Source organism: Pristis pectinata, chromosome 9, assembly GCF_009764475.1.
Source record: "Pristis pectinata isolate sPriPec2 chromosome 9, sPriPec2.1.pri, whole genome shotgun sequence".
Lineage (NCBI taxonomy): Eukaryota > Metazoa > Chordata > Chondrichthyes > Rhinopristiformes > Pristidae > Pristis > Pristis pectinata.
Window position 1 is genome coordinate 56,058,118 of NC_067413.1, and position 22,200 is coordinate 56,080,317.

A 22,200-nucleotide genomic window follows, 5' to 3' on the forward strand; every position below is an offset into this window, starting at 1 on the left:
TCAGAGTTTGCCCTTCCCCAATTAAATATCTTCTTGTCCTCTCTGCACCTGTCCCTGTCCATGAGAATTTTAAAGGTTATGGAGCAATGGTTACTGTCCCCCAAATGCTCACCCACCAATAAATCCTTCACCTGTCCCGGTTCATTTCCTAAAACTAGATCTAGCGTGGCATTCCCTCTAGTCGGCCTGTCGACATACTGCATCAGGAATCCCTCCTGGACACATTTAACAAATTCCGTCCCATCTAAACTTTTGGCACTAAGCAGGTTCCAGTCTGTATTTGGGAAGTTGAAGTCTCCCATTATAACAACCCTGTTATTTTTGCTTCTTTCCAAACACTGCCTGTCAATCTGCTCCTCTATATCTCTACTGCTACTGGGGGGCCTATAGAATACTCCTAGTAGAGTAACTGCTCCTTTCTTGTTCCTTACTTCCACCCATACGGACTCTAGAGATGATCCTTCTACAACATCCATCCTCTCTGCAGCCGTAACAGAGTCCCTGACCAGTATCGCCACCCCTCCTCCTCTTCTCCCCCCTTCCCTATCCCTCTTAAAACACTGAAAACCAGGAATATTCAATATCCACTCCTGCCCTGAGGTCAGCCATGTCTCAGTAATAGCCACAATATCATAGTCCCCCATACTTATCCAAGCCCTCAGTTCATCTCCCTTATTCCTGACGTTTCTTGCATTTAAGTAAACATACTTCAGCCCATCTATCTTACTAGTTTTATAGCCTATATTCTGCTTCTCCTTCCCCAAAGCCTCTCTACCTGTTTGATCTAACTTTTCCCCATCCCCTTCTTCCCCTGACCCTATTCCTCCGGTTCCCGTCCCCCTCACAACCTAGTTTAAACCCTCCCGAACCACCCTAGCAAACCTAGCCGCAAGAATATTGGCCCCCTTCTGGTTCGGGTGTAATCCGTCCTCTCTGTACAGGTCCCACCTTCCCGAGAAGAGATCCCAATGATCCAGAAATCTAAAACCCTCCCTCCTGCACCAACTTCTCAGCCACGCATTTATCTGCCACCTCCTCCTGTTCCTGCCTTCACTATCGCGTGGCACCGGCAGCAATCCCCAGATTGCTACCCTTGAGGTCCTGTTCCTCAGTCTTCTGCCTAGCTCTCTGAACTCGCTCTTCAGGATCTCATCCCCCTTCCTACCTATGTTGTTGGTGCCAACATGGACCACAACTTCTGGCTGCTCTCCCTCCCACTCAAGAATCCTGTGGTCCCAATCAATGACATCCTGGACCCTGGCACCTGGGAGGCAACATACCATCCGGGATTCATGCTCACTGCCACAGAACCTCCTATCTGTTTCCCTGACTATCGAGTCCCTTATCAACTACCGCATGTCTCTTTCCCACCCTTCCCTTCTGAGCAACAGTACTAGTCCCAGTGCCAGAGACCTGGTTACTGCAGCTTGGCCCCTGCAGGTCATCCCCCTCAACAGCCTCCAAGGCAGAAAACCTGTTTCTGAGGGAAACAGCCTCCGGGGTTCCCTGCTCTGTCTGCCTGCCTGACTTCTTCTTCCTCTTCCCTCCCCTGACAGTCACCATTCTATCTGCATCCTGAAACTCAGATGTACCTGCTCTAAGGTGGGGGGGGGGGGGGGGTGACTGTCTCCTGATGGACTGTGTCTACATAACTCTCTCCCTCCCTTATGCTGCGCAGTGTTTGTAGCTGCGCATCAACTCTGTGCCGAAGTTCGTCCAGCCTCAAGCACTTACTGCAGATGTGGCCATCTTGGACCGCAGCAAGGTCCACGAGTTCCCACATCAAACAGCTGCAGCATATGACCATGTCCTCCATCTGACTACCTTTTTTTTCCCCCTAGTTAATCCCACCTACAAATCTATAATAGACAACAGGTAAACCTTACCTTTACCTACTTACCAGCTACTTGCCCTCCTTGCCCCTTCATGCCAAAGCCCCTTGAGCCAAAGCCCGACCACTCTGCTGCCTCTCACTCCGCTGCCCGCTCTGTAGGCTGTTTGCTTTTTTAAGCTGCCCGCGCCGCGCCTGCGGCATGTACATTAACACCTGAGGCATGTACATTAACAATATTTAAAAGGTACATGGATAGGAAAGGTTTGGAGGGATGTGGCTAAATAGGACATGCTTAGATGAGAATCTTGGTCAGCATGGCGAGTTGGGCCTAAGGGGCCCGTTTTCGTGCTGTATGACTATGGCAGGTCAATGGATTAGATTGGATAGAATAGGCAAAAAAAAGTGATTTAATAAGGAAGGAAAATTCGGGGTTCAAGATAAAGCTAGCCAGAAATAATTTTTAAAAATCAGAAGTTTCTATTGATGGTTAAGAAAGAGTAAGATGGCAAGTGTTGGTCCTGCAGAAAGTATGTCTAGGGAATTAATAATGGAAACCAAGGAGATGGCAGTTGAATTATCCAGGTATTTTGCATTGATCATCAATGTAACAAATGCTAGTAACATTTCAAGATAGCTCTGAGTAGTTGGAAGGGAAGGAGGAACTTAGAAAAGTAACAGTTAGCAGGGAGGTGATACTGAACAAATCGTTGGACATGAAGGATGATAAATCAGGGACAGTGGAAGCAGATTATTTGAATATTACAGTAAGACTTTGCTAATTCGTCACGCTCAGGACTTTGGTGGATTAAAGGAGTTTCCGGACTATCAGATGTTATTTATTTGTGTTCCAACAGTTAATTCACTTTATAAAAAGATGTTGGACCATAACGTTTCAGTGAAGCCGATAAGTTTGAAGGAAGAGTGGGAAACAGAATCATGTTAAGTTTTCAAGGAGCAGGCATGTTCAAAGGGAGTGTGGGAACCAGGGCTCAGAGCAACTAGAAAGCGAGCACAAGTACCAGTGCCCTGACAAGTAGAAGGGAATGCGAAACCAGGGCCCTGGTGAGTGGAAGGTGAGATAATAGATTCTTCATGAACAAGCAGATGAAAGATTACCAAGGGTAGACTGGAATGTGGAGTTGACATTACAATTAGAAACATAGAACAGTACAGGAACAGGCCTTCAGCCCACAATGTTGTGCTGAACTAATGAAGCTAATAATGCCTAATTAAACAGATCTCCTCTTCCTGCACATGGTCCATATCCATCCATTCCCTGCATATTCATGTGCCTAAATGCCTCCATCATATCTGCCTCCACCATGACCCCTGGCAGCATATTCGAGGCACCCACCACTCTCTGTGTGGAAAAAAGACTTCCCCGCACATCTCCTTTGAATTTACCCCCCCCTCACACCTTAAATGCGTGCCCCCTAGTAATAGACATTTCGACCTTGGGATAAAGATACCGGCTCTCTATCTATCTCATAATCTTACAAACTTCTATCAGGTTTCCCCTCAGCCTCCCCCGCTCCAGAGAAAACAATCCAAGTTTATCCAACTCTCTTTAAAGCACATGCCCTCCTAATCCAGGCAGCATCCTGGTAAACCTCTTCTGCACCCTCTCCAAAGCCTCCACATCCTTCCTATAACAGGGCGACCAGAATTGAATGCAGTACTCCAGATGCAGCCTAACCAGAGCTTTATAAAGCTGCAACATATCTTCATGATTCTTGAACTCAGTCCCTCAATCAATAAAGACAAGAATGCTATACTCCTTCTTTACCACCCTAATTAGATTAGCTACAGTCCTGGGGCCAATTGGCCTGTTTGTGATTCTAATTCATGTGTTCATATTCGTATGGGGGAAAGTAAACAAGGGGGGTGGTTGTTTTCCCATGCACCCACTTCTCTTTTTTTGACAGTAGGAGTTGCAGGTTTGGGAGTTGCTGTCAGTGTTATCCAGGCAAGTAATTGCGTGAATTTTGTTTTTAGTACAAACAACAGCCACAGTGCACTAATGGAATGAATAGTTATTAAAGGAAGGACCTTTCAGAGTGTTTATTGTAAATAACCTATTCTATAAAATTCTATAAGGTTTTGCAGCTGTTGAGCATATTAATGCATCTCCTTCTTAAAATTTTAGGTATGAAGCAATACTTCATGAAAAAAAAGAGCCTTTTACTAAACTTCCATACACTGTGGATCAGTTCCGTTTAGAAGCCGCTGCAAAGTATCTGAGGGAGAACAAACTCACTGAAATGATGGCGCCTCTGTCTCTGCTTGACCTTGAAGACCAGCTGGTTTTCCTGAAGTCAAACAAGTGTTTGCCTCAAGCAGCTGAGCTTCTCAAAAGCCGGGGTCGAGCGGAGGAAGCTGCCATTTTTATGCGGGAGCATGGAAAACTCCAAGAAGCAGCTGAGCTTTCAAATAAGAAGGAATTTCAAGCCGAGTGTATTGTTGCTGCAGCCCGAGTGAGCCTACTGAAACAAAGGAAAGAAGAAAGAAGTACAATAGAAAAACTAAGTATCCAAGAAATGCTGGATGAAGCAACTGCCCTCTTGAAAATTGGAAAAGAACAGTCTTCTAACATAGGAGAAGCTATGCTACTGAAAGGGCTTCTACAAGAAGAGACTATTCTGATTCATGAAGCTTTTGACATGTTTGTTCATGAAAATAATGGTGCTGGAGCTGTGGAGAGCCTCTCTTATTTAATGCAGAAAGATGCCATGGCTTCTTCATTTTTTGAACAATCGTTGACTTGTCTGGAGTTGTTGGTAAAGTTAATGAAAGCCCTTGACAATCCGCAGAATAATGCTGAGAAAGAGATGGTCAAATCTTGCTATGCATTTTTTGGAATTTTACCAGGGGATGTCAACTATTGCAGAATCCCACTATATGAAGGAGTGTGGTTCTTTCATCTAGTTTTTGACCCAGAACTTAAGCAAGGCAGTTTTTACCAATGTGAAATGAAAAAAATTAAAATTTTGGTACAGAAGCATTTATTGCTTCGTCTTTGTGACTTTGCTGGAAAAATTAAGTCAGCAGGACAAAATGTTCCAGATGTTTGTTCTAAGTTTATCTGTGGCTTGCCCTGCAGGTCTGCCTCCTGTCAGGATTATCATAGGATTTTGAAAAGGCATGAAGTAAAACATTCTCTTGAGGCTAAGCTGTATCTGACGGTTCTGAATGGAATCTTGCTGGAAGCTAAACATTTCTGGCCTAAAAAGAATTTTCCAGAGGTTGAAAAAATTGAAGATATTCTCACTGGAAACCCTTATGCTTTATGCACCTCAATGCTGAATGCACTTTACCCAAAGCATTTCCATCGCTGCATCATATCTACAAACCCTGCTGCTTGCTGGGATGTCTTGGGATTAGTAAGAAAAATTAAATATCAAAGTTTCAGGTCTGTACTGAGGGAGTACTTGGATTATTGTTTTAAATGTTCTTCAGTTAAGGAGCGAAGAGAATCAACAGATTTTTGGTTTCATGTGCAACAAATATATCTTTTAACTTCTGACTATCCCAAAATTGATGACCTCCTCTCCAAAGAAGAGCAAGCATATGACTCTGAACGAAAGAAATATGACAAGATCACAGATGTTCAAGACAAAAGGATGAAACAGAGAACCCCAAAAGGCAGGCTTGGGATGTTGCCCACCAACACTTTGCATTTATGTATTTTCAGACTGCTGTTTATGTCTATGAAGAATTTCTATGAATACTCAGACCCAGAGCGGTGCATTCACAGTTTTTTCCGGTTCATGAATGTGCTCGTTAGAAGATGTGTGGATCCTCTTGTCCCCAGTATTGCCAACACTATCACAGTCCTTGAATTCCAATTCATTTTATGTTGTTGCGTCCTTATGCATCTGACAAAGAATACTGTTTTCTGTCTTCCAAGGAGCTTTATAGCTCTTCTCCATTACTGGAACTTCATGTTTAAAGGACAGTTCAAACTTACAAAACCGAAAAACTTTTTTAGCATTATAAATGAATACAAACCAAAGGATGTGCCCAAGGTGGTTCACAGAATGAAGAAACATTTGTCCTACCTGGCCAATGTCTTGTGTAGTGAGCAGAACAAAGATTTCAATGTTCTTCTGGATGCCTTCAGTGATCCAGATTATATTTCTTCAGGAGAGGCAGAGAGGACAGCAGTTCTTTGTCTGGTGATGTTGATCAATGCAAGACAAGTTCTAGAACCTTGGGCAGCAGAGATGATCAGACGTAACTTCAGGAAGGTGGGAAAGCTGTTGGTAAAAGTCACCCAACGCCATGAGTCAAAGGTTCCAACAAGATTAAGAGAACTTGTTGAAAAAGTTAATGAAGCACAAAGTGTTAAAGATATAGTGAGCAATCTTCAGGTGTTATTGAATAAAAGAGATGATGAGAATTTGCATGACTGCATTTGGAAATGGGACCACTATTCTGGCCCTGGATCTGTGCGAGGCATTTATTTTCGAAACCTTCATATTGAAAAATTTAGTGATGAATATCAAACAAAAATTAATGAAATTGTACCCATCCCAGATGAAGATATTGCTGCTGATGTTGCTCAGTATCTTGAAGAAAAAGATGATTGTCTGCAGGACATGGCTTCTGAATTGCAGAAAACAATTGTGAGGAGGAAATGGCAATGTTTGCTACATGTTATTACTGTGTGCAGATATTTACTGACACTGCAGACACAAGCAGTTTCAGTTATAGCCCAACAAAGGGAAGAGGTTCCAAGCAACTTCAGAGAAGCACATATAGATGACACACAGTGTGATATTTGTGGAGTGAAATTTACCAGAAATGTTAAAAGTTATGCTGATAGCCATGAGCAGGAATGTGAAGAATCCATTGACCAGACCTCAGAAAACTGGGAAGAGAATGAAGATGAAGAACATGGTGAAGATTTGTGCTTCAGCGAATGTTTTGAAAACCATATCAGGCTTGAAGAACACAAAAGGAAAGAAGCTGTCTATAAAGCTTACTTGGCTTACTTCAGAAGATCTGTGGAGCCTATCATGGACAAAGGCAGAAGTGTGCTCCATTGTCTTGAGGAAGTAGCAACACAACACTTGACATCTAAAGAGATAACAAAAGTGATGTATGGAAAACTGAAGAGCAGTATGGATGCAGTTGTAGATTCAATAGACAACATCTACAACCAAAAGATCTGGATAAAAGGTAATGTACATTGCTTTAGAATTGGCACTCTTTCTCCATTGTTCTCCATGTGCTAGCAAGGCAAGAAATAGGAAGATAGTACAGTTGAATGAATGTCAAAAGATCTGGTGTCAGAGAGAGGGCTTCATATACGTGTATCATTGAGCTCTCTTCCAGGGCAATTGGGACATGTACAAGAAGGGTGGGTTGCACATCAACTTGAGGGGCACCAATTTCCTTGCACTGAGGTTTGCTGGTGCTACTAAAGTAGTGTGATAGCAACTGGGAACCAGAGCAGAAGGTCAGCAAGTGGAGGGATTGAGGGAAAGGGAATGAGGCCAAGTAAGTCTAATAGGTAGGATAGGCATGAACATGGCGGGACTGACAGTCTGAAGTGCATTTATTTTAATGCAAGGAGTATAACTGGTAAGACAGATGAGTCATAGAGTTATACAGCATGGAAACAGGCCCTTGCTAGAAACATGACCCAACTCATCCAAGCTGAACAAGTTGCCTACCTGAACTGCTCCCATTTGTCTGCATTTGGCCTATATCCCTCCAAACCTTTTCCGTCCATATATACATCCAAATGTCTTTTAAACATTGTAAGTATTCCCGCCTCCACCACTTCCTATGTCAGCTCATTCTACATACCTACCACCCTCTGTGTGAAAACATTGCTCCTCAGGTCTCCTTTAAATCTTTGCCCTCTCACCTTAAACCTGTGCCCTCTAGTTTTAGTCTCTCCTACCCTGGGGAAAAGACTGACCATTCACCTTAGACTGCCTCCTACAGTTACCTTGACTACACCTCTTCCCACCCTGTCACTTGTAAGGATGCTGTCCCCTTCTCCACCTCCACCGCATCTGTTCCCATGATGAGGCTTTCTGTTCTAGAACCATAGAACATTACAGCACAGAAAACAGGCTATTCAGCCCTTCTAGTCTGTGCTGAAACTGTATTCCGCTAGTCCCATTGTCCTGCACACAGTCCATAATCCTCCGGACCTCTGCCATCCATGTAGCTATCCAACTTATTCTTAAAACTTAAGAGTGAGCCCGCATTTACCACATCAGATGGCAGCTCGTTCCACACTCCCACCACTCTCTGAGTGAAGTTCCCCCTAATGTTCCCCCTAAACCTTTCCCCTTTCACTCTAAAGCCATGTCCTCTGGTACTTATATCTCCTAATCTAGGTGGAAAGAGCATACTCGCATTTACTCTGTCTATACCCCTATTAATTTTGTAAACCTCTATCAAATCTCCCCTCATTCTTCTACGCTCCAAGGAATAAAGTCCTAACCTGTTCAATCTTTCCCTGTAACTCAACTCCTAAAGACCCGGCAACATTCTAGTAAGTCTTCTCTGCACTCTTTTAGTCTTACTGATATCCTTCCCATAGTTAGGTGACCAGAACTGCACACAATACTCCAAATTTGGCCTCACCAATGTCTTATACAACCTCACCATAACATCCCAACTCCTATACTCAACACTTTGATTTATGAATGCCAGGATGCCAAAAGCCTTCTTTACAACCCTATCTACCTGTGATGGCACTTTCAGGGAATTATGTATCTGAACTCCCAGATCCCTTTGTTCCTCCGCAGTCCTCAGTGCCCTGTCATTTACTGTGCATGTCCTACCTTGATTTGTCCTTCCAAAATGCAACACCTCACACTTGTCATTTTTCCAGTTGGTCCAGATCCCTCTGCAAGCTTTGAAAGCCTTCCTCGTTGTCCACAACGCCTCCAATCTTAGTGTCATCAGCAAACTTGCTAATCCAATTTACCACATTATCATCTAGATCATTGATATAGACAACAAACAACAATGCTCCCAGCACAGATTCCTGAGGCACACCACTAGTCACAGGCCTCCAGTCTGAGAAACAATCATCCACTACCACTGTCTGTCTTCTCCCACACAGCCAATTTCGAATCCAGTTTACAACCCCTCCATGGATACCTAGTGTCTGAACCTTCTGAACTAACCTCCCATGTGGGACCTTGTCAAAGGCCTTACTAAGGTCCATGTAGACAACATCCACAGCCTTTCCTTCATCTACCTTCTTGGTAACCTCCTCGAAAAACTCTACAAGATTGGTTAAACACGATCTACCACAGACAAAGCAAGGACATCAGAGATGTCCTCCTTTTTTCAGTAATTGGGGTTCCCCTTCCATCACCATCAATGCTGCCCTTACCCATATCTCCTCCACTTCCTGCACGTCTGCCCTCACCCCCTCCCCTTGCCGACATAACAGGGACAGGGTTCCCCTTGTCCTCACCTCATCTTCCCCTCACCCCTCTCTCCGCTTTCCGAAGGGACCGCTCTCTCCGCGACTCCGTTGTCCACTCATCCCTCCCCACCGATAACCCTCCTGGCACTTATGCCTGCAATCGCACCAAGTGCTATACCTGTCCCAACGCCACCTCCCTCACCACCATTCAGGGTCCCAGGTGAGGCATCACTTCACCTGCAAGTCTGCAGGTGTCATTTATTGCATCCAGTGCTCCCAGTGCGGCCTCCCGTAAGTCAGTGAGACCCAATGCAGACCCGCTTTGTCGAGCACCTTCACTCCGTCCACCGCAACAGCCAGGACCTCCCGGTGGCCACCCACTTCAATTGCACATCCCACTCCCATACTGACATGGGAAGCCCATGGCCTCCTCTACTGCCATGTTGCGGCCAGGTGCAGGTTGGAGGAACAACACCTCATATTCCGCCTCAGGAGTCTCCAACTTGATGGCCTCAACATCGATTTCTTTAACTTCCGGTAACCCCTGTCTTCCCTTATTCCTATGGCTCCCTTCCCCCGCCTTGATGACCTGCCCAACTTCTCTCCTCCCTGATCCTTTATTCCATGGCCCACTGCCCTCTTCTACTGGATTCCTCCTCCTTCAGCCCTTTGCCTCTTCTACATGTCACCTCTCAGTTTATTACATCTTCTCCCCCTCCCCCACCCACTTCCTTCCCCCCCTCACCTGAACTCACCTATCACCTGAACTCATCTATTCCCTGCCTGCGTGTACTCCTCCCCTTACCCCCAACTTCTTATTCTGGCTTCTTCCCTCCTTTCCAGTACTGATGAAGGGTCTCGGCCCGAAACTTCCCTTCATGGATGCTGCCTGACCTGCTGAGTTCCTCCAGCACTTTTTGTGTATTGCTGCAGATTCCAGCATCTGCAGAATTTCTTGTGTCTCCTGTGTGTGACCATTCACCTTATTTATGCCCCTCATGAGTTTATATACCTATATAAGGTAATTCTTCAGCCTCCGACACTCCAGGGAGAAAAGCCCCAGCCTATCCAGTCTCTCCTTGTTAATCAAGCCCCCCAATCCTGGTAACATCCTTGTGAACCTTTTCTGCAGCCTTTCCAGCTTAATGATACCCTTCCTACAGCTAGACAACCAGAACTGCACACAATACTCTCAGTGTGGTCTCTCATAGTTGTAACATGACGTCCCAACTCTTGTACTCAATGCTCTGACTGATCTTCTTCACCACCCTGTCTACCTTTGTCACCACTTTCAGGAAACTGTGTACTTGTAACCCTCAGTCTCTCTGTTCTACGACAATTTCCAGGGCCCTGCCATTTACTGCCCTGGTTTAACTTAACAAAATGCAACACTTCGCACTTGTCTGAGTTAAATTCCATCTGCCATTGTTTTGCCCACTTTCCCAGTTGATCCAGATCTGTTGTAATCCTGGGCAACCTTGTTTACTTTTGATGTCAATTTTGATGTCAATTTTTGATGACAACTTTGGTGTCATTTGCAAACTTACTAATCATGCCAACTACATCCTCATCCAAATAGTTAATATAGATGATGGACAACCATGGACCCAGCACTGATCCCTGTAGCACACCACTGGTCATAGGCCTCCAATCTGAAAAATAACTCCTAACTACCACCCCCTGATTCCTTCCACTTTTGTATCCAATTGGCGAGCTTTCCCTGGACCTGTGTGTTCCAGCCTTCCAATACCAGCCTGCTGTACAGGACCTCGTTAATCCTTTTGGTCACCTCTTCAAAATTTGTGAGACTAGAATTTCTGATGCTCAAAGCCATGCTGACTATCCCTAACTCTCCTTACCTTTCCAAATGCAGGCGATCTGTCTCTCAGAATCCCCTCCAATAACTTGTGCACCACTGATGTGAGCCTAACCTGTCTGTAATTCTCTGCTTGCAGTCTTGCTTAAATAAAGACACAACATTCGCCACCCTCCACTCTTCTAGCACCTCAGCCGTGGCTAACAATGATGCAAATATCTTTGCCACTGCCCCAGCAATTTCTTCCCTACCTTCCCACAATGTCCAATGAGACACCTGGTCAGGCCCCGGGGATTCATCCACCTTTATGTCCTTCAAGACTGCCATCACCTCCTCTTTTGCAATGTGGAAATGTTTCCATAGAATCATAGAGCCATAGAACAATACAGCACAATACAGACCCTTTGGCCCACCATGTTGTGCTGACCTTTAAACCACACCTAAGACTATCTAACCCCTTCCTCCCACACATCCCCCTATTTTAAATTCCTCCATATGCTTATCTAACAATCTCTTAAACTTGTCCAATGTATCTGCCTCCGCCACCACCCCAGGCAGCACATTCCATGCACCAACCACGCTCTGGGTGAAAAACCTCCCTCTGATATCTCCCTGGAACTTCCCACCTATTACCTTAAAGCCATATCCTCTTGTATTGAGCATTGGTGCCCTGGGAAAGAGGTGCTGGCTGTCTACTCTATCTATTCCTCTTAATATTTTGTATACCTCTATCAAGTCTCCTCTCATCCTCCCTCTCTCCAAAGAGTAAAGCCCTAGCTCCCTTAGTCTCTCCTCATAATCCATACTCTCCAATCCAGGCAGCATCCTGGTAAATCTCCTCTGCACCCTTTCCAATGCTTCCACATCCTTCCTATAATGAAGTGACCAGAACTGGACACAGTACTCTAAGTGTGGTCTAACCAGAGTTTTGTAGAGCTGCATCGTTACCTCACGGCTCTTAAACTCAATCCCACGACTTATGAATGCTAACATCCCATAAGCTTTCTTAACTACCCTGTCCACCTGTGAGGCAACTTTCAGGGATCTGTGGATATGGACCCCGAGATCCCTCTGCTCCTCCACATTACCCAGAATCCTGCCATTAACCTTGTACTCGGCCTTGGAGTTTGTTCTTCCAAAGTGTACCACCTCAGACTTCTCCGGATTGAACTCCATCTGCCACTTCTCAGCCCAGTTCTGCATCCTATCAATATCCTTCTGCAAGCTTCGACAGTCCTCCACAGTATCCACAACACCACCGACCTTTGTGTCGTCTGCAAACTTGCTAACCCACCCTTCCACCCCCTCATCCAAGTCATTAATAAAAATCACGAAAAGCAGAGGTCCCAGAACTGATCCTTGTGGGACACCACGAGTCACAGCCCTCCAATCTGAATGCACTCCCTCCACCACTACCCTCTGCTTTCTACAGGCAAGCCAATTCTGAATCCACACGGCCAAGCCTCCCTGGATCCCATGCCCTCTGACCTTCTGAAGAAGCCTACCATGTGGAACCTTCAAGACATCACTATTCTCTTCCCTGAATTCCCTAGCTTCCATGACCTTGTTACGGTAAATACAGACAAGAAATACTCATTTAAGACCTCGCCCATCTCCTGTGGCTCCACACGTCAACAACCACATTTATCCTTAAGGGGCCCTATTCTTTCCCTAGTTATCCTTTTACTCTTAGTATACTTTTTGAATCTCTTGGGATTCTCCCTCATCTTAACTGCCAAGGATATCTCATGTCCTCTTTTAGCCCCCTTGATTTCCCTCTCAAGTGTACTCCTACATCCCTTTTACTCCTCAAGGGATTCACTTGATCTCAGCTGTCTATACCTGACAGATGTCTCCTCCTTTTTCCTGACCAGAGCCTCAATATATCTCGTAAACCAGGGTTCACTAATTGTGCCAGCTTTGCACTTGGTTCTAACAGGAACATGCTGGCACTGAACTCTTTCTATCTCACTTTTAAAAGCCTCCTACTTGCCAGACATCCCTTTAGCTGCAAACAGCCTCTCCAAATCAGCCTTTGCAAGTTCCTGTCTAATAAGAACATAGAACAATTACAGCACAATTCAGGCCCTTTGGCCCACAAAACTGTGCCAAACATGTCCCTACCCTAGAAATTACTAGGCTTACCCATAGCCCTCTATTTTACTCAGCTCCATGTACCTATCTAACAGTCTCTTGAAAGACCCTATCGTATCAGCCTCCACCACCGTTTCCGGCAGCCCATTCCACGCACTCACCACTGTCTGAGTAAAAAACTTACCCTTGACATCTCCTCTATATCTACTCCCCAGCACCTTAAACCTATGTCCACTTGTGGCCACCAATTCAGCCCTGGGGAAAGGCCTCTGACTATCTGCCCTATCAATACCTCTCATCATCTTATACACCTCAGTCAGGTCCCCCCTCATCCTCCATCTCTCCAAGGAAAAAAGGCCGAGTTCCCTCAACCTACTTTCATAAGGCATGCTCCGCATTCCAGGCAGCATCCTTGTAAATCTCCTCTGCACCCTCTCTATGGCTTCCACATCTTCCCTGTAGTGAGGCGACCAGAACTGAGCACAATACTCCAAGTGGGGTCTGACCAGGGACCTATATAGCTGCAATAATACCTCACGGCTCCTAAATTCAATTCCCTGATTGATGAAGGACAATACACCATATGCCTTCTTAACCACAGAGTCAACCTGCGCAGCCGCTTTGAGTGTCCTGTGGACTCGGACCCCAAGATCCCTCTGATCCTCCACACTGCCAAGAGTCCTACCATTAATACTATATTCCGCCAACATATTTGTCCTACCAAAATGAACCACTTCACACTTATCTGGGTTGAACTGCATCTGCCACTTCTCAGCCCAACTCTGCATCCTATCTATGTCCCTCTGTAACCTCTGACAGCCCTCCAAACTATCCACAACACTCCCAACCTTCGTGTCATCTGCAAACTTAGTAACCCACCCCTCTACTTCCTCATCCAGGTCGTTTATAAAAATCACAAATAGTAAGGGTCCCATACACCACTGGTCACCGACCTCCACTCCGAATACGACCCTTCAACAACCACCCTTTGCTGTCTATGGGCCAGCCAGTTCTGGATCCACACTGCAATGTCAGCTTGGATCCCATGCCTCCTTACTTTCTCAATAAGCCTTGCATGAGGTACCTTATCAAACGCCTTGCTGAAATCCACATACACTACATCTACTACTCTCCCTTCATCGATGTGCTTAGTCACATCCTCAAAAAATTCAATCAGGCTCGTAAGACAGGACCTGCCCTTAACAAAGCCATGCTGACTATTCCTAATCATATTATACCTCTCCAAATGTTCATAAATCCTGCCTCTCAGGATCTTCTCCATCAGCTTACCAACCACTGAGGTAAGACTCACTGGTCTATAATTCCCTGGGCTATCCCTACTCCCCTTCTTGAATAAGGGAACAACATGCTCAACCCTCCAATCTTCCAGAACCTCTTCCGTCTCCGTGGACAACACAAGATCATCGTCAGAGACTCCGCAATCTCCTCCCTCGCCTCCCACAGCAACCTGGGGTACATCTCTTCCGGTCCCGGCGACCTATCCAACTTCATGCTTTCCAAAAGTTTCAGCACCACCTCTTTTCTAATATTGGCACAGCTTTGTGGGCCGAAGGGCCTGAACTGTGCTGTAATTGTTCTATGTTCTATCTACGTGCTCAAGCTTTTCAGGCCGCTGCAAGTCCCCACTACAATCCCCCAGATCTTTTACCGTGGTGAATACTGACGTAAAGTATTCATTAAAGACCTCCACTATTTCTTCCGGATCCATACACATTTTCCCACTGCTGCACTTGATAGGCCCTATCCTTTTGCATTTCATCCTCTTATTCTTCACATACTTGTAGAATGCCTTGGGGTTTTCCTTAATCCTGCCCGCCAAGGCCTTCTCATGTCCTCTTCTGGCTCTCCTAAACTTTTTCTTAAGTTTCTTCCTTTTAGCCTTGTACTCCTCCAGATCTCTAACATTACCTAGCTCTCTGTACCTTTTGTATGCTTTTCTTTTCCTTTTGACTAGATTTATTATAGCCTTCGTACACCATGGTTCCTGTATCCTATCATGACTCCCCTGTCTCATCGGAGCATGTCTATGCAGATCTCCACACAAATATCCCCTGAATACTTGCCACATTTCTTCCGTACTTTTCCCAGAGAACATCTGTTCCCAATTTAATCTTCCAATTTCCTGCCTGAGAGCCTCATAATTTCCTTTACTCCAAATAAACACCCTTCTAGCCTGTCTGTTCCTATCCCTCTTCAGTGCTAACGTAAAGGAGATAGAATTATGATCACTATCACCAAAATGTTCACCCACTGAGAGATCTGACACCTGACCAGGTTCATTACCCAATATCAAATCAAGCACAGCCTCTCCTCTTGTAGGTCCATCTACATACCGTGTCAAGAACCCTTCCTGAACACACCTAACAAACTCCATCCCAGCTAAACCCCTCATTGTCTGGAGATACCAATCGATGTTTGGGAAATTAACATCCCCCATCACAACAACTCTGTTATTCTCACACCTTTCTAGGATCTGCTTCCCTATCTGCTCCTCAATAACCCTGTCACTATTGGGCGGCCTATAAAAAACACCCAGCACCGTTATCAACCCCTTCCTGTTCCTAACCTCCACCCACAGAGACTCCGTAGACAATCCCTCCACAACGTCCACCTTTTCCGCAGCCGTGACACTATCTCTGATCAACAGTGCCACTCCCCCACCTCTCTTGCCTCCCTCCCTGTCCTTCCTGAAACATCTAAAACCCGGCACTTGAATCAACCATTCCAGCCCCGGAGCCATCCAAGTCTCTGTAATGGCCACCACCTCATAGCTCCAAGTATCAATCCAAGCTCTAAGCTCATCCGCCTTGTTCACAACACTCCTTGCGTTAAAATCGACACATCTCAAGCCTGTCTGAACACGTCCCTTCTCTATCACCTGTCTATGGTACTTACTCCCAGCCTCCTCTATTTGAGAGCCAAACACCTCTTCCCCAGTCTCTCCAGTACGGATCCCACCCCCCCAACAATTCTAGTTTAAACTCTCCCCAGTAGCCTTAGCAAACCTCCCTGCCAGTATGTTGGTCCCCCTGGGATTCAAGTGCAACCTGTCCTCTTTGAACAGGTCATATCTGCCCCAAAAGAGGCCCCAGTGATCCAGAAAACTGAATCCCTGCTCCTTACTCCAATCCCTCAATCATGTATTCAACCTCCTCCTCCTCTGTTCCTATACCCACTGTCGCTTAGCACAGGCAGTAATCCAGAAGTTACTACCTTTGAGGTCCTGCTTCTCAACTTCCTTCCTAATTCTCTATAGTCTCTTTTCAGGACTTCATTCCTTTCCCTAACTATGTCGTTGGTACCAATATGTACCACGACCTCTGGCTGTTCTCCCTCCCCCTTCAGGATATCTTGGACACGATCTGAAACATCCCGAACACTGCCACTGTTGCTTCCCCCAGGTAGGCTGTCTCCCCCAACAGCACTCAAGCAGGAGTACTTATTGTCAAGGGGGTACAGCCACAGGGGTACTCTCTGGTACCTGACTCTTCCCCTTCCCCTTTCCCTTCCCCCTCCTGACTGTGACCCAATTGCCTGATTCCGATGTTCCCGGTGTGACCACCTGCCTATAACCCCTCTCTATCACCTCCTGACTCTCCCTGATCAGACATAGGTCATCGAGCTGCATCTCCAGCTCCCTAACACGGTCCCTCAGGAGCTGCAGCTCGACACACCGGGTGCAGATGTAGCCTTCCCAGAGGCAGGGAGACTCCGGGAACTCCCACATCTGACACTGAGTACAGGAAACTGCACTCATACTCCTTCCTTAACTCAAGACACCTACCTTTCCTCGCCCCTTCACGCCGAAGCCCCTTGAGCCAAAGCCCAGAACACTCTGCTCCCTCTCACTCCACTGCCCGCTCCAACGCTGCCCGCTGGATGTGGCAGTTGGCTTTTTAAACTGCCCGCGCTGCGCCTGCACAGTCCAGCCCCCACTCTACCACTTAAAACTTTTACACCCTTACAAAAGTACCTTATAAAAACACTAACCCTAATAAATTACAACCCTATTAAAAACTAAGCCTTATACTTAAAACCCTAATAAAAAAGATAAAGAAAAACTTATCTGCTCCGTAGTCCTCCGAAGCAAAGCCCACAAAGCCTCCGAAGTCATCAAAATTTCCTTTGCCCCAATTTAGGACATTAACTTGTGGACCAGTCTAATCCTTTTCCATAACTATTTTAAAACTAATTGAATTATGGTCACTGGTCCCAAAGTGCTCTTCCACCGACACTTCAGTCATTTGCCTTGCCTCATTTCCCATGTTGCACCCCCCCCCCCTCCCCCCAGGGCCATCCACATTAGCTTAGAGCCTGGATTAATACGTAGACTACAATGTTGTAGCTATTACCTAAACTTGGTTGAGAGAAAGTCATGACTAGCAGCTCAACATTCTAGGGTTTAGACGTTTCAGATATGATAGAGAGGGGTGGAAAAGAGATAGGGTTGGGTTGTGTCACTGATTAGGGAGAATGTCACAACTACACTTAGAGAGGATATCTTGGAGGGTTCATCCAATGAGGCCACATGGGTAGAGCTCTGGAATAAGAAGGAGGCAATCACTATGATGGGGATATATTATAGGCCTCCCAATAGCCAGCGGGAAATAGTGGAAAAGATGTATAGTTAGATAATGAAAAGATTTTAAAACAACTGGATTATTGTAGTGGGTGATTTTAACTTCTCCGGTATTGACTGGAACCCCCTTACTGACAGGGGTTTAGATGGTGCAGAATTTGTTAGGTGCATCTAGAAAGGTTTCTTAAAACACTATTTGGATAGTCAAGCCAGGAAAGGATCTATACTAATACTGGGGAATGGATCTTGCCAGCTGGTCATAGTTTCAGTGGGGTAGCATTTTGGGAACAGTGATCATAATTCTGTAAATTTTAGGAGTTATGAATAAGAATAAGAGTGGTCCTCGGATGAAGGTGCTAAATTGGGGGAAGGCTAATTCCAACAGTATTCGGCAGGACGTGGCGAGAGCAGATTGGGAGTGGCTGTTTGGGGGTATGTCTCCATCTGACATTGGAGTCTTTTGAAAGCAATCTGGTTCAGGATCGGCACATTCCTATGAGGAAGAAAGACAAAGATGGCAAGGTTTGGGAACCTTGGATGACAATGAGACATAGTAAATTTAGTAAAAATGAAAAAGAAACCATATGTAAGGTTTTTAGGAAGCCGAAGTCGGACAGATCCATTAAAGAATATAAAGGGAGTCAGGAAAGACCTTAAACATGAAATGACGAGGGTAAAAGGTGCCATGAAATATCCTTGGGAGATCAGATTAAGGAGAATCCCAAGGCATTTTATACATAAATTAGGAGCAAGAGGGTAGCAAGAGAAAGGGCAGGTCCACTCAAGGACTAAGGAGGGAATTTAGGTATGTGTGGAGATAGACAAAGTGGGTGAGATCCTTAATGAGTACTTTGCATTGGTATTCACCTATGCAAAGAACGTGGATAATGGTAAGATCATGGGGGATTTATGTTGATATTCTAGGGCATATTGATATTAAGGAGGAGGAGGTGTTGTATCTCCAGAAAAACATTGAAGTGTATAATGCCCCCTTACATAATGGAATCTATCTTGGGGTACTGAGGGAGGCAAAGGAGAAAATTGCTGGGGCCTTGACAGAGATCTGTATCCTCTTTAGCCACAAGTGATGTCCTTGAGGTCTGGAGAATAGGCAAAGTTGTTCCTTTGTTTAAGATGGGCAACAGGGAATTATAGGCCAGGGAGCTTACATCAGTGGTAAAAAAAATTATTGGAAAAGATTCTTAGGAACGAGATTTACTTGCATGTGGAAAGGCACAGACTTATTAGGGATAGTCAGCATGGCTTTGTGTGGGGCAGATCCCACCTCACAAATTTGATTGAGTTTTTTTGAGGAGGTGACAAAGATGATTGATGAGGGTAGGGCAGCAGATGTTGTCCAGATGGAATTTAATAAAACATTTGACATGGTCCCTCATGGTAGGCTGGTCCAGAAGATTAAGTCACATGAGATTCACGGTGAGTTGGTAAGTTGGATACAAAATTAGCTTGGTCATATATGAGAGACAGTCATGTTGGAGGGATGTCTTTCTGACAGGAGGTTAGAAGTCAGCAAGAGTCAGTGCTGGGAGCTCTTTTGGATGAAAATGTAGGTGGTCTGATTAGTAAGTTTGCAGGCCTCACAAAAATTGGTGGAGTTGTGGATAGTGAGGTGGTTGTCAAAGGTTACAGCAGGATATAGTTGGAAATGTAGGCAGAGAAATGGCAGATGGAGTGAGGTGATGCATTTTGCAAGATCAAATGCAAGAGGAAAGTATACAGTAAATGGCTGGACCCTTAGGAGCATTGATGTACAGAGGGGTTTTGGGGTGCAAGTTCATAGCTCCCTGGAAGTGTCAACCCAAATAGATAGGGTGGTAAAAAAGGTGTATGGCATGCTTGCCTTCATCTGTCAGGACACTGAGTATAAAAGTTGAGAAATGTTGCAGCTGTATAAAGCTTTAGTTAGACCACATTTGGAGTAGTGTGTACAGTTCTGACCACCGCACTGTCGGAAGGTTGTGGAGGATTTGGAGAGGGTGCAGGAGAGGTTTACCAGGATATTACCTGGATTGGAATCTATTAGTTAAAAGGAAAGGTTGGTCAAACTTGGATTGTTTTCTGTGGAGCATCAGAGGCTGAGGGTTGACCTGATAGAAGTTTACAAAATTATAAGAGGCATAGATAGGGTAGACTGTCAGAGTCTTTCTTCTTTTAAGGTGAGAGGGGGTAAGTTTAAAGGAGATGTGCAAGGCATGTTTTTTATCTAGAGAGTGGTAGGTGCCTGGAATGCACTGCAAAGGGAGGTGATCGAAGCAGATACAATAGCGATGTTTGAGAGGCATTTAGACAGACACTTGTACAGGCAGGAAGTGGAGGGATTCAGACCACGTGCAGGCAGATGGGATTAGTTTAACTTGGCATCATAGTCTGCACAGACATGATGGGCTGAAGGGCCTGCTTCTGTGTTCCATGTTCTGAAGTGGACAATTTGTACTTTAGGAAAAACCATTGCTTTCATCTCTTGCAGATTTTCTTTAAGTGAAGAATACATTCTGATATATACATTCTCAACTTATTGTTTGTTTTTTTTTAATCATGGAAATGATTGTCCTCCTCCAGGTTGTTTTGCAGCTTACTTTAAATCAATGTTCTTTTGTTGCCAACCCTCTTGCAATTGGGAATTTGACGAGAGATGTTGGGATTGTTCATTTTAGACCAAAGTAGTTTAAGAGGAAATTTATTCGAGGGTCTTAATAAATTAAACAGGGACACATTTCTTTATAGGTAGGCATGCCAATAACCAAGGAATGCCGATTCAAGATAATTGGGAAAGAGGGGTGTGATGAAGTGACTTACACACAATTATATTGTGAAAGGATGAAGCATTCAGGCAATGGGAAGTAGATAGGGACTAATTCCTCACTCTTCAGGGAGCTGTTACTGTCTTGGTCTGCTGAATGTCCTCTTGTGCTGCATCATTCTATTATGATATTTCATCTGCCATACAGTTACCCATTTCACCAGTTTTTAGCATGGTAGTAGAGCTGCTGCGTCACAACTTCCACAATCCAGGTTCAAGCTGATGCTGTTTGTGTGGAGTTTGCACATTCTCCATGACCAGCTGGCTTTCCTCCGGGTGCTCGGGATTCCTTGCACATCCCAAAGACAGGTGGTTTGGCAGTTTAATTGTCACTGTAAGTTTCCCCTAGAGAAGTGGTAGAATCTGGGGAAAGTTGATGGGAACATGGGGAGGATAACAATGGAATAGTGTAAAAGGGAGTTTGATGGTCAGTGCCAATGCCACAGGCCTCTTTTCATACTGTATGACTCTATTGCTCTTCATTTTGTCCCTTTCCTTGACGTATAGACCTGGTGATATTTTGAGCATTGATTCACAAATACTACCCACCAAGTCCAGAAAAAAATTACAAGGATGTTACCAGGACTGGAAGACTTGAGATAAAATGAGAGACTAGATGGGCTGGGACTTTTTTCCCTGGTGCGTAGGAGGCTAAGAGGTCATAGTCAGAGAGTCTTACAGCATGAAAACAGGCCTTTCGGCATAACTCGTATATGCTGACTGTGTTGCCCAGGGAGCTAGTCCCATTTGCCCACATTTGGCCAATAGCCCTCTAAACCTCACCTATCCATGTACTTATCTAGATGCCTTTTAAGTGTTGCTAATGTTCCTGCCTCAACCACTATTTCCGGCAACGCATTCCAAATACACTCCACCCTTCGCGTGAAGAAGTCCCTTTTAATCCCTTGCCTCTGATCTTAACCCTATGCCCTCTTGTTTTTAGCACCTACTCCCTAGGGGAAAAAGACTATGTGCTTTCACCCTGTCTATGCCCCTCATGATCTTATATTATCCAGTCACCCCTCAATCTCCTACGTTCCAGGGAATAAGGTCCTAGTCTACACAACCTCTTCTTGTAACTCAGGCCCCCAAGTCCAGGCAACATCCTGGTAAATCTTTCCTGCACACTTTCTAGTTTAATAACATCTTTCCTACAATAGGGTGGCCAAAACTGTACACAGTACTCCAAGTGAGGCCTCACCAACGTCTGCAATATAATTCCTAATTCCTATACTCAGTGCATTGACTAATAAAGGCCAGCATGCCAAATGCTTTCTTCACCACCCCATCTACCTGAGACGCCACTTTCAGCGAACTATGCACTTGCACTCCTCCGTCCCTCTGTTCCATAACACTCCCCAGGACCCTACCATTCACTGTATAAATCCTACCCTGGTTTGATCTCCCAAAACGCAACACCTCACATTTATCAGGATTGAAAGCCATTTGCTAATCCTCAGCCCACAAACCTACTTGATCAAGATCCCCCTGTAACTTTTCATAACATTCTACACTGTCAACAGTGTATCATCCGTTAGTATCATCCGCAAACTTACTAACTATGCCTTGCACATTCATATCCAAATCGTTTATATAAATTACAAACAATAAAGGTCCCAGCATTGACCCCTGT

At 45.1% G+C, this 22,200-nt stretch overlaps 1 protein-coding gene across 9 annotated transcripts in view; it reads left to right on the forward strand.

The window, feature by feature from the left end:
* LOC127574141 (TPR and ankyrin repeat-containing protein 1-like) overlaps nt 1-22,200 on the forward strand; it is a 221,543-nt gene that overhangs the window by 179,289 nt on the left and 20,054 nt on the right. For all 9 annotated transcript variants that reach the window (XM_052022874.1, XM_052022876.1, XM_052022879.1 and 6 more), the window contains one exon: nt 3,981-7,015. In XM_052022874.1, the coding sequence (XP_051878834.1) occupies nt 3,981-7,015 (3,035 nt within the window). The remainder of the gene's footprint in view (nt 1-3,980; nt 7,016-22,200) is intronic.